Source organism: Chiloscyllium punctatum, chromosome 44, assembly GCF_047496795.1.
Source record: "Chiloscyllium punctatum isolate Juve2018m chromosome 44, sChiPun1.3, whole genome shotgun sequence".
In the NCBI taxonomy this organism is placed as follows: Eukaryota; Metazoa; Chordata; class Chondrichthyes; order Orectolobiformes; family Hemiscylliidae; genus Chiloscyllium; species Chiloscyllium punctatum.
The window spans coordinates 52,624,755-52,641,451 of record NC_092782.1 but is presented as its reverse complement, the minus strand read 5'-3'; the positions used below and the strand labels follow the sequence as shown (position 1 = coordinate 52,641,451).

The window sequence follows — 16,697 nt, the reverse complement described above, 5'->3', positions numbered from 1 at the left end:
TCCTGACCACATGATGGAAAACTCCATTCCATTTCTTCCATTCCTTACTTCATCTTGTTAATAGTCTGACCTCATCCATAACAGATTGGGGACTCTTTGCTGGATTTTAAACAGTGAGTGGTTGGTGCTAGTGTCTTTATTTTGGGTGCTGGTTTGGTTTCGGGTAGACAAAGCTCGGGATAGTAATGGCAGTTCCAGTTGCCAAAAGCTTTCTGGATGTGGATGAGGGGACGTTGGAAGTTTTGCAAAAAAGTGAATAAGACCAAGTTGCAAGAATTAGCAGAGAAGTTGGAATTGGAAAGGCCTGCTTCTGTGAGGAAAGGAGAGATAATTACAGCAGTAGCTCAGCATTTAAACTTGCCAGGGAAACCATCAGAATCTATAGAGATGGCAAGAATTCAGAGGCGAGAGGTAAGGAAAGGGCAGCAGAAATGAAACACTTTGAGTTACGATTCGAAGAAGAACAGAAGGAAAAAGAGACAGCAGCAGAAGAGAGGGAAAAAGAGAGAGCAGAGAAAGCAAAAGAAAGAGCTTATGAACTTCAAAAACTGACACTTAAAAAGGAAAGCATCCAAGGAGCAGGAGAATCGATGTTTCGGGCATGAGCCCTTCTTCAGGAAACTTTCCTGAAGAAGGGCTCATGCCCAAAACGTCGATTCTCCTGCTCCTTGGATGTTGCCTGACCTGCTGCGCTTTTCCAGCAACATATTTTCAGCTCTGATCTCCAGCATCTGCAGTCCTCACTTTCACTTAAAAAGGAAAGTCAGCTTAAAAGGTTGGAGATAAAGGCTGAGGTTAGTCTTAGTGAGGAAGAGAGTGACAATGAGCAAGCCCCTGATAGTCAGAAACCTAACAAGAAACTGTTTAAGTATATTCAAGCATTGCCTAAATTATTGAGAAATCTCATTATTATTATGATTAGATTACTTACAGCATGGAAACAGGCCCTTCAGCCCAACAAGTCCACACTGACCCTCCGAAGAGCAACCCACCCAGACCCATTCCCCTACATTTACCCCTTCACCTAATACTACAGGCAATTTAGCATGGCCAATTCACCTGACCTGCACATTTTTGGACTGTGGGAGGAAACTGGAGCACCCGGAGGAAACCCACACAGACACGGGGAGAATGTGCAAACTCCACACAGACAGTTGCCTGAGGCAGGAATTGAACACGGGTCTCTGGCGCTGTGAGGCAGCAGTGCTTACCACTGTGCCACCATATTCAACACTTTTACAACTGATTTCATTTATTCCATCTATTTCATAGAAACACAGAGAACAGGAGCAGATGTAGGCTATTTGGCCCTTCAAACCTGCTTCACCACAGCTCTGAACAATTGCAGCAAAACATTCCTGCTCCTGCACGTGAATTCTTTTGCTATGAATATATGCCAGATGTTTCATTCACTGCCTGTTGCAGTTGATGGAGAGGCCACTCAACACTGGAAGAGATATGCGGATTCTACACAATCCTCCTCCATTTCCTTCAAAACTGCACTTGGCTGGCAACTGAATAAAAGAGAGGGTGGGGCTTGCAAAACGGAGGCTGGCGTGCTATCATTAAAGTCCCTAAAATGTTCCTTTTCTCTTTTAACTGCTTAAATTTTAATTTGGTAATTGAACCTGTTGCCACTAAAATATTCCTCTGAATCCATATGGCTCATTTTGCCCTAGACAAGGTATTTACTCAGAGATGTTACTACTCCGAACACTAATGTTTCCATTAGTTTCCTTTAATGGGAAAGCTCGCTTACCCATTATCGTAGAATCCCTACAGCGTGAAAACAGGTCATTCGGCCTTACAAGTCCACACCGACCCTCCGAAGAGTGACCCATTCCCCTACTACTCTATATTCACCCCTGACTAATGCACCTAACCCACATCATCCCTGAACACTATGGGCAATTTTAGCACTGCCTAACCAGCACAGTGTTGGATTGTGGGAGGAAACCGGAGCACCTGGAGGAAACCCACACAGACATGGGAAGAATGCGCAAACTCCACACAAACAGTCACCTGAGGCAGGAATCGAACCCAAGTCCCTGGTGCTGTGAAGCAACACTGCTAACCACTGAGCCACCATGCCACCACACCCCCCACACCCCCACCCCTCCCCCCTCCCCCCCCCACACCCCCACCCCTCCCCCCACCCCCCCCACCCCACCTCCCCCCTCCCCCCCCACCTCCCCCCTCCCCCCCACCCCACCCCTTGAGTTTAGAAGACTGAGAGGGGATATGATTGAGACATATAAGATTATTAAAGGATTGGACACTCTGGAGGCAGGAAACTTGTTTCCGCTGATGGGTGAGTGCCGAACCAGAGGACACAGCTTAAAAATACAGGGTAGACCATTTAGGACAGAGATGAGGAGAAACCTCTTCACCCAGAGAGTGGTGGCTGTGTGGAATGCTCTGCCCCAAAGGGCAGTGGAGGCCCAGTCTCTGGATTCATTTAAGAAAGAGTTGGATAGAGCTCTCAAGGTTTGTGGAATCAAGGGTTATGGAGATAAAGCAGGAACAGGATACTGATTAAGGATGATCAGCCATGATCATATTGAATGGTGGTGCAGGCTCGAAGGGCAGAATGGCCTATTCCTGCACCTATTGTCTATTGTCTAAGACCATGCCTATATATGTTGTATATCCCATCTGTCTCTCTCTCTCTCTCTCTCTCTCTCTCTCCAGGGATGTTATCTCTGTTGTAGGAAGACCCCTTGTCACCAGAGTTGAATCCCTCCAAGACTGCATCAAGGCAGAGTTCACATTTTATAGCTCTTTAAGGACATGTCATGCCAACATAAATTTGGTTCCATATTAAATGTACGAAGAATGGTACAAAGAATAGTTTACGTCCAAAGTTAACTGATATTTAACATATTAAGGAACTATCTCTCAGTTAAATATTCACTGAATATTCCCCAAATACTGTTACATTTTTTTCTCAGAATTCTATGAATATCATTTGTGTTAAATAATAGCACACCTGTGGCGATTTTAATGTCCATGGTTGATGCAGTGTAGTGGTCTGAGAATGCTCCTGGAGTAGCTGCCGATGTTGGTGGGTGTACAGATGTTGGCTCTACAGACGTTGCTGCAAACAGACGACTTCCTAGATTTTCATTCATATAAAACTTGAAAGACATCAAACAAACTCAGGCCACCCGTAATTAGCTATGCAGCCTTGCTTTATTAACACTCCCATAATTTCTTTTACTTGGAAAAAATGACAATAAAACAGCAACTTTCCCTTGAGTGTCTTAGTTATTTTCCTAGAACAATTTATTCTTCATGAATCCACCAAGTTCTGGGTGGGTGGGGGGTGGAGGGGGGGTGAGTGGAGGAAGGCGCGAGGTCCGGTCTTTTAATACAGAGAGTCTGTCAGTGTTCCTCCTCATATAAAAAAAGATGAATATGAATTTGGACCATAATACCCACTTGAAGAGACCTGGAATGACTGAAGCCCCTGCAAAAAGGAATAGAAATGTCTACAATCACAGGAGAGTTCCAGCGGAGCGAGAGACCACTCAGCTCATGAAGGCCATGGCTCTGTGCAATTGTACGTTATCTAGCTCTGGACATTTGCAATCCCTTTCTCTTTGAATATTATCCAACACCCTTTTGAAAGCTACAACTGAATCTATCTCCACCACAACCCTCAGGAAGTGCAGAGCAGATCCAAATCACTTATGTAAACAAAACATTTTTTCCGAGGTCAGCTTGAAACCTTTGACTGATCATTTTCAGTCACTACTCTGTGATCCTCAAAACCTCTGCCAATAGAATCTCCCTATCTACTCGATCCAGATCTCTCATGATTTCAATTTCTTGTTCTTTATTTAATGTTTTGAGAAGGAAATGTTAATTGTTGTAATGTACATCAGGAGGAACCAGGTAATAGTATTGCTGCAACAGCCATTCACAAGTAATATATCCATGCTGGGGAACAGGTCCCTATCAAATGGAACTTGTCATCTTTCAATTAAAGAGCTACCAATGATTGAAGCGTGTGATAGATTTTGTATCATGCTGTGCAGTAAAACAAAGGCATAGCCTCTGAGTGGATTAATGTTTCGGTTTTGTTTCTGCAACCTCCATCTCCCCCATCCCACACACCAACCCCCATCCCGCCACCACGCCCATCTCCTATTTCTCATCGACATGCTGCCCTCTGGTGATAACAGCCAGAAACACAGCTGATGAAACCCAGCTCCATCTTGTCGTCACCTTTCTCAACCTCCCCCATCCCCCTCCCACCTGCCTCTGAACTGGGGACTCTTTGTTGACATCCAGTATGAGATATTCCAGAATTTCATTCAATCAAATATTGGGAAAACTGAAACATTATTGGTCACTTTGACAAGCTCTGATTCCTAGCCACTAACTCTCTTCCTCTCGCTGACAAAGGGTTGGCGATGAAACCCAGGCTCTTCACAATGCTGCTGTCACATCTGATCTTGAGATGAGCATCTGATACAGATGGTGACTTCCCCAAGACCACTTCTTTCTACCTCCATAACATCATCTGGTCATAAACATTCCTCAGCTCATCTGCTACTGAAATACTTATCCTTACCTTTGTTACTCTAATGTTCTCCTGGCTGATCTCCTATATTCTACTCCCTGTAAAGTCAATGTCATCCAAATATATCTACTGTCTATGTTCTAACTCGCACCAAATCTCATTCACACATCATCCCTTTCTATTGACTCATATTAGGTTCTGGTTTAAGAGCACTTGGATTTTAAAACTCTCATCCGTGTTTTCAAATCTCTCCAAGCCCCTCAGTACTGCTGCAATCTCCTCTACTCCATAACTCTCTGAGGTATGTACTTCCCTCTAATTCTGGCCTCTCGAATCTTCCCAATGTTAATGACTTTATTATTGCTGCATCTGCTTTGAGTCACCAAGGCCTAAGCTCTGAAATTTCCTTCCAAAACATCTTTATCTCTTCTTGTTTTGTCTTTTAAGGCATCCCTTAAAACCACCTCCTTTGACCAAGCTTATGTTGAGCTGGCCTAATATCCCAATGTATGGTCCAGTGTCATATTTTGAGTATCAATATTCTTCTGATGCGCCTCGAGATGTTTTGTTGTGTTAAAACTGCTACATAATTTCAAGTTGTTATTGCAATGGTCTAAAAGGTTTTCATGGTCTAAAAGATCAAAAACACTGCAAGGCTGCTCTTAAACGATTCAAGTAAGTCAAGTAAATTCCAGCCAGAAGGTTAAGGGCAAGAGGTGATGATCAGGCACAACAGTGACATCTTAACACAGGTATGGTAAACTCAGAATATTATATCAGGTTTGGAGAACCAGGGAGAAAATCAGGATAAATTAGTGAAAAATCAAATTTAGAAGCAAGCCTGTTAGGAAAAAAAGAAGAAGCAACATTTGCAATAATAACCAAGGAGGTTTTTAGGGGAGATTCCTCTGTGGGAGAACCTAGGACCAGGGTCACTGTTCCAAAATAAGGGGTTGCCCATTGAAGATAGAGATGGAGGTTTTTTTTCTACACAGAGCTGTGTGTCTTTGGAACTCTTCTTCCATTAGTAGCACAGTCTTTAGGTATTTAAGTCCAAGGTAGACCAATTCCAAAATAGCCAGAGGTGAAAGGTTATTCAGGGTAAATCTCAGATCAGCCATGATCTTACTGAATGGCAAAGCAGAGTTGAGGGTTGAGGGTTTGACTTGTCTGCACCTGCTCCTAATTCATCTGGAAGCTCGATCAAATATCTTTTCCCCATATCTTTCCTGGTAGATTCCACATTTGAATAGCTAACTGTATCACCCATGTTATAATATTCAAGAGTTGTTCTTTTGTTGGAAGCCTACCATTCGAATAAACACTAGGCAAAAGTGAGGACTGCAGCTGCTGGAGATTAGAATCGAGAGAGTGGCGTCGGAAAAGCGCAGCAGGTCAGGCAGCATCTGAGTAGCAGGAGAATCAACATGTCGGGCAGAAGCCCTACATTTCTTTTGACTCTCCTGCTCCTCGGATGCTGCCTGACCAGCCGTGCTTTTCCAGCACCACACTCTCGATTCTTGATTCACACTCTTCATTCCTCAATAATCTGCACTGGGTAACAACTTGCAAAGTCTGACAGGGTATGATGATACATGGTGTACTTAGTGCAGAAAACACTTTCTGCATATTCCAGCCATTTTTTAGTGTCATTATGTTTCTTGTTCAAATTTAAATATGTACAGTAACTTGCTGGAGCGGTGACATACAGAAACACTTCTTGCAGTGCTCTGGTTTACCTGTGAAAGTCAACACGCGCCATGATTTTATCAATACATCTATTGAAAACATATCAATGGTTTCACTCCTGGTTTCATGCTTCAGCCACCATCGCTCTGGCTTTCCTTGCTTCCAAAGATTGGGCCACAGACTCCCACTGAATTGGTGCACACAATGAACAAAGCACTGCAGTGGATTTTCCAATGCCTTCTGGTGCCATGGCTGACCTGGAGATGTTTATCACTTGCCATCAGAAACATTGGAAGGATTTACAGGTTGGCACTCAACCTGCTCACCAACATTACCAACACCTCCCATGGCCAACAGGACCTTGAACTCAGAGCTTCTGGACCAGAGGTTGGGGCACTACCCCTGTGCCACAAGACCTATACAGCCACTAATGGGTGATTAATAACAAATATGAAACTTTAAGTGTCATTTATACAATTATTACAAAGTTATAGATATCGGTAATATGCAATCTTTCTCTCATAATGTAATGGTATTTGACTTGTAAAAGTATGCAGAATCATTGAATGACAGAACACAGAAAGAAACCCATTTGGCTTGGATTTCCTCCAACAATTCTTTGAATGAATCAGTGCCTGTCATCTTCTCATTCCCGCAATATTATTCCCTCCTCCAAGTACTTATCTGATTCCCTTTTTCAAAAATGAGTTACTATTGAACTTACCCTTTTTAAACAGCGTCTTCCAGATCATTAACAATTTCTAAAGTCTGGTTCAAATCTGGATGCAACTTTTAAGTGTGATGCCCAATATAGGCTATGAAATGGTCAAAAGAACAGTCAACAGGAGATAGTGAAGTAGAGTCAAGATTAGAGAAAAGCACAGCAGGTCAGGCAGCATCCAAAGAGCAGGAAAATCAATGTTTTAGGCAAAAACCACAGAACACACCAGATGGTCTCCTTCTTTAAAGACCAAAATTTCCCTTCCCACACGGTTAAAGATGCCCTCCAATGCATCGCATCCACGTCCCGCACCTCCGCCCTTGAACCCCTCCAACTGCAACAAGGACAGAACTCCCCCGTTCCTCACCTCACACCGCACCAACCTCCGCATAAACCGCATCATCGCTGACATTTCTGCTGCCTACAAACGGACCCCACCACCAGGGATATACTTGCCTCCCTAACCCTATCTGCTTTCCGCAAAGACCGCTCCCTCGGCGACTATCTGTCCACACCCCCCAACAACCCACTCTCCCCTGCTGGCACCCTCCCCTGCAAAACCTGCGCCTACACCTCTACCCTGACCTCTGTCCAAGGCCCCAAAGGAGCCTTCCACATCCATCAAAGTTTCACCTGCACATCCACCAATATCACTTATTGTATCCGTTGCTCCAAATGCAGTCTCCTTTACAGGGAGAGTGCTTTAGGGAACATCTCCGGGACACCAGCACCAATCAACTCCGCTGCCACGTGGCCGAACATTTCAACTCCCCCTCCCACTCTGCTGAGGACATGCAGTTCCTGGGCCTCCTCCATCACCCCTCACTCACCACCCGATGCCGGGAGGAAGAACACCTCATCTCTGCCTCGGAACCCTTCAACCCTATGGCATCAATGTGGACTCCATCAGTTTCCTCATTTCCTCTCCCCCACCTTACCCCAGTTCCAACCTTCCAGCTCAGCACCACCCTCATGACCTGTCCCATCTGCCAATCTTCCCTCCCACCTATCCACCCCACCCTCCCTCAGACCTATCACCTTTACTCCCACCTCCAACCACCTATTGCACTCTCAGCTACCTTCTCCCCAGCCCCACACCTCTGCCAAGTTGTCTCTCCACCCCTGAGGCTCCCAGCCTCATTCCTGATGAAGGGCTTCTGCCTGAAACATCGATTTTCCTGCTCCTCTGCGCCCACACCTAGTTTTAGTGTGTTGTTGGGTTTGAGGGCTACCATGATGCCAAGGGATCTGAGTAGTATGGCTGTCATTTCCGAGATGTCTTTGATGTAGGGGAGAGTGGCTAGGGCTTCTGGACGTATTTTTTCTGCTTGTTTGGGTTTATTGCTGAGAAATCGGCAGACTGTGTTCATTGGGTACCCATTCTTTTTGAATACATGGTATAGGTGATTTTCCTCTGCTCTGCATAGTTCCTCTGTGCTGTCGTGTGTGTTGGCTCATTGAAACCCTAAAACAGCAGCTAATGAACTTGAAAAACCCTATACAGACAATGAGCAAAATGCGGTGCAAGGACTGTTACAAACACTACATTGGACAAACAGGCAGAAAACTTGACACCAGGTTACATGAACACCCAACTAGCCACAAAAAGACATGACCCTCTCTCACTAGTATCCTCACATATGGATGAGGAAGGACACCACTTTGACTGGGACAATACATCCATCCTAGGACAAGCCAAACAAAGATATGCACGAGAATTCCTAGAAGCATGGCATTCCAACCATAACTCTATCAACAAACACACTGAGTTAGACCCCATTTACCACCCTTTGAGAAAAGGAACAGGAAATGACTTCACCACAGGAAATAACATCATCACAGGAAATGACATCACCAACCCAAAGAAACCCAAACATATAAATAGAAAACAGGAACTTTCAGCATTGCTTTGCGTGAGGTCCACTGAAGATGTTACCTAGTAAGGTAATGAAACATCTGGAAATGAACCTTTCAGCTCAGCGAGCAAACCTCCATCCAAAACCTCAACCTGAGCTACAAATCATCTCAAAACTCGATAAAAGTCTGTAGAAAAGTCTGCAGCATGGTGGCACAGTGGTTAGCCCTGCTACCTCATAGTGCCAGAGACCTAGGTTCAATTCCCGCCTCAGGCAACTGTATGTATGGAGTTTGCACATTCTCCCCATGTCTGCGTGGGCTTCCTCCGGGTGCTCTGGTTTCCTCCCACAGTCCAAAAAAAAATGTGCAAGTTAGGTGAATTGGCCATGCTAAATTGCCTGTAGTGTTAGGTGAAGGGGTAAATGTAGAGGAATGGGTCTGGGTGGGTTGCTCTTCGGAGGGTTGGTGTGGACTTGTTGGGCCGAAGGGCCTGTTTCCACATTGTAAGTAATCTAGTCTATTCTTCTCTCCTGTTATCAGACTTTTGAAAGGACCTCTTTAATGTTAATGTTGATCTCTCTCTGTACCCTCCCAGCAGCTGTAACATTGTACCATTCTGTTCTGTTACACTGATCCATTTGAATAGTACAATCTCCTTCTAAAACATGGTAAACACCACTCTTTGCTGTAACTCAGTACGTGTGACCGTAATAAATCATACCAAAAATGTTTACTGTGTTCTGTTACCACTGCAGCTACAGAGGCTGCCCTCCCTGCACAAGCAGTTTCAGTGCCTCATTGAACTAGGAAGTGAGAGTCAGAGGCCAGTGATGTGTGCACAATAGTGATAGCAGTGGCTGGAGAAACTGTGCATGTGTTGGCCGACAGAGTGCGACAACGCAGTTCCTATCGGAGGGGAGAATCATAGCGTATTTTTCTTTCCCAGAGAGCAGGCCACAAACATCCTTTTAAACCCTGAACTCCAAACACTGAATAGTCAGAGTCTAGACACAGCTGAACTCTCATAACGTATGTGGATGATTATTTATTACTTTGAAGGGAAAATATGGGTTTGCCAAAAATCTAGAAACATGTCCACTAATTGCAATGGCTTTTCACTGATACCATCAATACACTTAGTGTGGGAGCCAATTTCACATTTAGTATTCAGTGATTTTCTTTTTGGACCCTTCAATTCTTCTGACAAGAGCTTCAGTCTGATCTCAATTGTCTTCTCATACCTAGTAACATTGTGAGACAGAGCTTATATCTGTTTTGGCTAATTTTACCCAAAACACTGATTATAACTTGAGAGGTCCAGCTCCATTTCAGGCTAACCAGGATGCTCTCTTGGTCATAGCACTGCAGACATTAGTCATTGGTCTATCTGTAGAATTTACAGGTAGGTACGTCCTGGAGTGGGATTCAAGTCATGAGCTTCAGGGTCAGAGTTAGAGACTCAATGGCATGGATCCACCCTCTGACAACAGCAACAACCACCCAATGGCTAGTGACCAGGTACCTATAAACTGACCCACAAAACTCTCCATTAACAAAACGACAAGACTGGTTTATTTTTAGATGTTTTTAATTATTGATTCATTTGTCAGTGTCCAGCAATGGCTTCACATACTTGCAATTGTGAAGAAAATGAGAAGAATAAAAATAGTCATTGGGCAGGACACAATTTGACCATTGCTGCAAAAAAAGGGACAATTTTCATGAAACTTTTTTATCTTGCATTGATCAGGAATTTCACAAGAATATCAACTGAGGATAAACCAACATTTATATTGTATGAGAGGAGAGTGCACCTTCTTGAATGTTGGTTTCCTCTTGAATTGGTATTTTTGCAAAAGGTCCTGATGGGTGCAAGACACAAAAAATTGACAAGATGTGTTTTTTTTAAAAAAGTAAAACTCACAGCTAAAAATAATGACACCAAAATAAAATTGCTACTCAGCCAGAGATAATTACTTTTCAAATCAGTTATATTAACTGACTTGTTTGGAAATGCCATGACACATCTCTTGGGCAGGTGGAACTTGAATGCAGATGTTCTATGCTCAGAGGTAGGAAGGCTACCTCTGTGTTTCAACAATCTCTCTCTATCTTTTACATACAGGGATGGGGGGAGAAATTGAACCTGGGACATTATACCCAGAGGAGCAATTGGTAAGCCATTCAGACTTCTGAAAGCATGAGATTGTAGTCTGTCCAAAGTGCCTCGTTTTCTGTAGGACATTCTCACCATGGGTTACTGGTATGGAGGGAACATCTGACCACGTTAGGAGATCAGGTATAGGTGTAACTCCCTGTTACACCTGATCTTTGGACAAAATATAAGGTTTGGGGATGGGTAAGGAATCAATTCCTTGGAGGGATCCCTGTGCTGAATACATCCAGTTACTCTATCAGTTCCTCAGCTGCTCATGTAGACACAAGTTGCATTTTTACAATTATATAAGTGAGTGTTGAACAACAGAGGACATCATTTTAAATGGAAGCAGGTACAGCAAAAATTAATTTTTTGATTCATTCCTAATTGTCGAGAGGGCAATAAAACATCAACCATATTGCGTGCGTCTGCAGTCACGTGTAGGCCTGATCAGGTAAGGATAACAATTTTCTTCTCTAAGGGACATGAGTGAACCAGATGGGTTGTTCCAATGATCAAGAATAGATTCAGGGTTCTCATTAGACTCCTCATTCTAATTCTTTTGAACTGAATTTATATTCCACCATCTGCAATAGCATGCTTTGAAACCATGGGTGGCACGGTGGCACAGTGGTTAGCACTGCTGCCTCACAGTGCCAGAGACCCGGGTTCAATTCCCGCCTCAGGCGACTGACTGTGTAGGGTTTGCACATTCTCCCCGTGTCTGTGTGGGTTTCCTCCGGGTGCTCCGGTTTCCTCCCACAGTCCAAAGATGTGCAGGTCAGGTGAATTGGCCACGCTAAATTGCCTGTAGTGTTAGGTAAGGGGTAGATGTAGGGGTATGGGTGGGTTGCGCTTTGGCGGGGCAGTGTGGACTTGTTGGGCCGAAGGGCCTGTTTCCACACTGTAAGTAATATAATCTAATCATATCATCAGAACGGTACCTGGGTCTCAGGAATAACAGTCTAGCGACAATGCCACTACGCCATCATCTCCTCTGGATGATTGCTGCTTGAAGCCCCTAGAATTGTATAGTGGTATAGTTGGGGAGCATTATATTTTGTAATATAATGAAAGACCTTTTCCATCTGTAACCTGGATCAATTTTCACTTCCTGCAGAGGCAGGAAATAGGCTATTGAGATCAGTAGGAGTCCGTTCAACCTCTGAGTTTATTGGCTTCAACAGAGAAGAAAATTGCATGGATATATAATGGGTGATCACCAAAAGTGAAGATTTACCTGAGAGAAAATGTTTGCAATCTGGTCGCTAACAGTGGTGTGCATTACATATTAATCCTATTCTTGTCACAAACAATGTACAATGCACATATGTAGAGTCATAGTGTCATAGAGATATATAGCACGGAAACAGACCCTTCAGTCTAACTCGTCCATGCCGACCAGATATCCCAATCTAATCTAGTCCCATTTGCCAGCACTTTACACCTATCCCTCTAACCCTTCTAGTCATATACCCATCCAGATGTCTTTTAAATGTTGCAATTGTACCAGCCTCCATAATTTCCTCTGGCAGCTCATTCCATACACACATCGCCCTCTGCGTGAAAAAGTTGCCCCTTAGGTCCCTTTTAAATCTTTCCCCTCTCACCATAAACCTATGCCCTCTCCCTCTGGATTCCCCCACCCCAGGGTAAAGACCTTGTGTATTTACCCTATCGATGCCCCTAATGATTTTGTTAACCTCTATACGATCACCTCTCAGCCTCCAACACTCCAGGGATTTAGCCTATTCAGACACGGGGAGAATGTGCAAACTCCACACAGTCAGTCACCGGAGGCGGGAATTGAACCCGGGTCTCTGGCGCTGTGAGGCAGCAGTGCTAATCACTGTGCCACTGTGCTGCCCTATTTGCTCTATATTCAATATAATTCCATTGAAGATTAGCCTCATGCTGAGTTGACAGTTTCCAGTTACATTGTAATTTTCTGTGCAGTATCCCAGCCTATTCAGCCTCTCCCTCTAGCTCAAACCCTCCAACCCTGGCAACATCCTTTTTCCATTGAGAGCTAGGAATGAAAGGTTTGGACAAGTATTTCATGCATTGTCCAGGAATGGTAAAACGAACTATATTCATTTTGCACGTAGAGCTTTTTCAGCATTGATTGGGAAGCAAGCTGAGTCTAAATCTCTTACTTCTGTATCCTACCACAAATTAAAAGGCATTGTGCCTACGTAAAACTAGATACGTTCCATCTACTGGGTTATTCTGGTTTATGCTATCTGTGACCTCTCGAAAAGAGCTCAGTCAATCAAGCCTTTCCCTTTTGCAATCCTTGCTTACTATTCATTATGATACATATTTTTATAAGCAGAGGTAAAATGCTCAGTAATATTACTTTACATAGGATAATCCAGGTAATGAGTACCATGTTAAAACATAACATTCCATCTTGAGTCTTTTGCATATGAATAGGATTGGGTTCATGGGGGAAATGTGAGTCAAGTTTGCTTTGTCTCATTATTCAGTTTCTATAAAGAGGACAAAAAATATATAGTGGCTGGAAAGCAGAGATACTGCACAGAAAATTACAATGTAACTGGAAACTGTCAACTCAGCATGAGGCTAATCTTCAATGGAATTATATTGAATATAGAGCAAATAGGGCAGCACAGTGGCACAGTGATTAGCACTGCTGCCTCACAGCGCCAGAGACCCGGGTTCAATTCCCGCCTCAGGTGACTGACTGTTTGGAGTTTGCACATTCGCCCCGTGTCTGCGGGGGTTTCCTCCCACAGTCCAAAAATGTGCAGGTTAGGTGAATTGGCCATGCTAAATTGCCTGTAGTGTTAGGTAAAGGGGTAAATGTAGGGGAATGGGTCTGGGTGGGTTGCTCTTCGGAGGGTCGGGGTGGACTTGTTTCCACACTGTAAGTAATCTAATCTAAAGGTGATGGAGCAGGCCTGTCCCTCTTCAGGGCCTGATAATCTACATCCCCAGAGTACTTCAGGAAATGGCTCTAGAAATAGTGGATGCATTGCTGGTCATTTTCCAGGATTCTATAGACTCAGGAAGAGTCCCTGCAGATTGGGACAGTAGCTAATATTACCCCAATATTCAAAAAGGGAGATAAAGAGAAACTAGGGAATTATGGACCAGTAAGCCTAACATCGGTAGTGGGGAAAATTCTTGAATCTATTCTCAAGGACTTTATTGTGGAACATTTAGAAAGTAGTGGCAGAATCAGACAGAGTCAGCATGGATTTATGAAGGGGAAATTATGCTCGACAAATCTGTAGGAATTCTATGAATATGTAGGCGGTATATGTAGGTTCGATCCCAGCCTCGGGCAACTGTCTGTGTGGAGTTTGCACATTTTCCCTGTGTCTGCGTGGGTTTCCTGCGGCTGCTCTGGTTTCCTCCCACAGTCCAAAGATGTGAGGGCCAGGAGAATTGGCCATGCTAAATTGCCCAAAGTGTTAGGTATATTAGTCAGAGGGAAATGGGTCTGGGTGGAGTACTGTTTGGAGGGTCGGTATGGACTGGTTGGGCCAAAGGGCCTGTTTCCACGCTGGAGGGAATCTAAAGAAACTAGTAGAGTTGATAAGGGGGAGCCCGTTAATGTGATATATTTAGCATCTCAGAAAGTGATTGACAAAATCCCGCATAAGAGTGCAAGATTAAAGCTCATGGGATTGGGGCACGTGTGTTGAGGTTTATAGAAAACTGGTTGACAGAAAGGAAAGTGTTGAAATTAATGGGTCCTTTTCAAATTGGCAAGCTGTAACTACTGGCGTGCTAGGACCCCAGTTATTCAAATATATATTCATGATTTGGATGAGGGAACACAATGTAACATCTCAAAGTTTGCAGATGATACCAAGTTGGGTGGGAGGGTGAACTGTGATGAGGACTCAGAGACCTTTCAGCATGATCTGTAAAGATTGAGTGAAAAGGCAAATCAATGGCAGATGCAGTATAATTTGGATAAGTGTGAGGTTATTCACCTTGGAAGCAAAAACAAGAAGGCAGAATACCACCTGAATGGCTGTAAACTGGGAGAGAGGAGTATGCAGCGGGACCAGGGTGTCCTTGTGCACCAGTCGCTGAAGGTAAGCATGCAGGAGCAGCAGGCAATAAAGAAGATAAATGGTATGTGTGGCTTTCGTTGTGAGAGGTTTCGAGTACAGGATGTGTTGTAGCAGTTATACAGGGCCTTGGTTGCTCTTGGGGGGTGCAGCGAAGGTTTACCAGGGGATGGTGGCACTAATGTATAAGGATAGATTGACTAGGTTAGGATTATTTTCACTGGAGTTCAGACGAATGGGGGTGGGCTCTCACAGAGGCTTATAAAATTCTAACAGGACCAGACAGAGTAGATGCAGGGTGGTCGTTCCCAATGGTGGGCGTGTCCAGAAGCAGGGGTCACAGTCTGAGGAGTCGGGGTGGACCATTAGGACGGAGATGAAGAGACATCCCTTCATGCAAAGAGTGGTGAGTGAGGCTGTGGAATTCATTACCACAGGAAGCAGTTGATGTCAAAATATTGAATGTATTCAAGAGGCAGTGAGATGCAGCACTTGGGGTGAACAGGACCAAAGGTTACAGGGAGAAAGAAGGATGAGGGTATGGAGTTGGACAATCAGGCCATCATTGTGATGAATGGCAGAGCAGACCGAATGGCCTCTTCCTGCTCCTATTTTCTATGTTTCTTTTATGTTTCAGCTAATGCTACCCTAGTAACATTCCATTTCTAGCTCCCAATGTCCTCATCCATCTTCCCCTTAATTGTATCTTTAATCGATTTTGAAAAAGCACCACACATTCCATCAAAACCCACCCACACAATCACTATTTTGAAAGCTTATTTACTCCCTGAGTGAATCAACAACAACAGTAATAGCTGTGTCCACACTCACACAGACAGATAGATTAGATTAGATTCCATACAGTGTGGAAACAGGCCCTTCAGCCCAACAAGTCCACACTGACCCTCCAAAGAGTAACCCACTCAGACCCATTTACCCCTGACTAATGCACCTAACACTATGGGCAATTGAGCATGGCTAATTCACCTAACCTGCTGGTCTTTGGATTATGGGAGGAAACCAGAGCACCCAGAGGAAACCTACGCAGACACAGGAAGAATGTGCAAACTCCTCACAGACGGTCACCCAAGGCCAGAATAAAAGCCGGGTCCCTGGCACTGTGAAGCAGCAGTGCTAACCACTGAGCCACGGTGCCATCAATAGCTCACTAGTGTTCATCATTTCTGATGTTTGGACTCACTGAGTCCTTTTACCCTTTATATTCTTAAGTTCTCAATTTATATAAGTTGAATAAAGATGACCTATCAGGTCCAGTTAAATTAGGGTTTCAGGACACACAGCCAATGCAAACAGCTTTAAACTGTTAAATGTAGTCAGATGTTATTACATTTTGAAAAGCTGTTTACCTGAACAGGTAATAAAAATGATTACTTTGCTTTTGCAGATCATCAGCCATTTAAAAGTTTCATTAACAATTCAGTTAATGTTTCTTTGTAGCTGATTAGATCCATAATTGAATCAGTAATTGGTTTGGCATTAAGATAACAGCTGATAACAGTATATTTGTCTGGCACAGCGTCTGTTTGATTAATAACATTTTAAATGTATGTTATATGAGCTGCACAAGATGATACACAGTAAAAACTATGCTTGGGAGAACCAGGTGATTTAGGATATATAGTTTTTAAAGTTCTCTACCATTGAGATTTTTCTTGTCTCATATTTGGGTCTGTT

General features: G+C 43.8%; 1 protein-coding gene across 4 annotated transcripts in view; it reads right to left on the bottom strand.

Annotated features, from left to right (window-relative positions):
- The window catches only part of il15ra (interleukin 15 receptor subunit alpha), a 95,124-nt gene that overhangs the window by 27,364 nt on the left and 51,063 nt on the right, over positions 1 to 16,697 (bottom strand). For 2 of the 4 annotated variants that reach the window (XM_072562934.1, XM_072562935.1), the window contains exon 3: positions 2,990 to 3,115. The exons of 1 other annotated variant lie outside the window; for it this stretch is intronic. In XM_072562934.1, the coding sequence (XP_072419035.1) occupies positions 2,990 to 3,115 (126 nt within the window). The remainder of the gene's footprint in view (positions 1 to 2,989; positions 3,116 to 16,697) is intronic. One more of the 4 variants, XM_072562936.1, reaches the window with a different exon arrangement.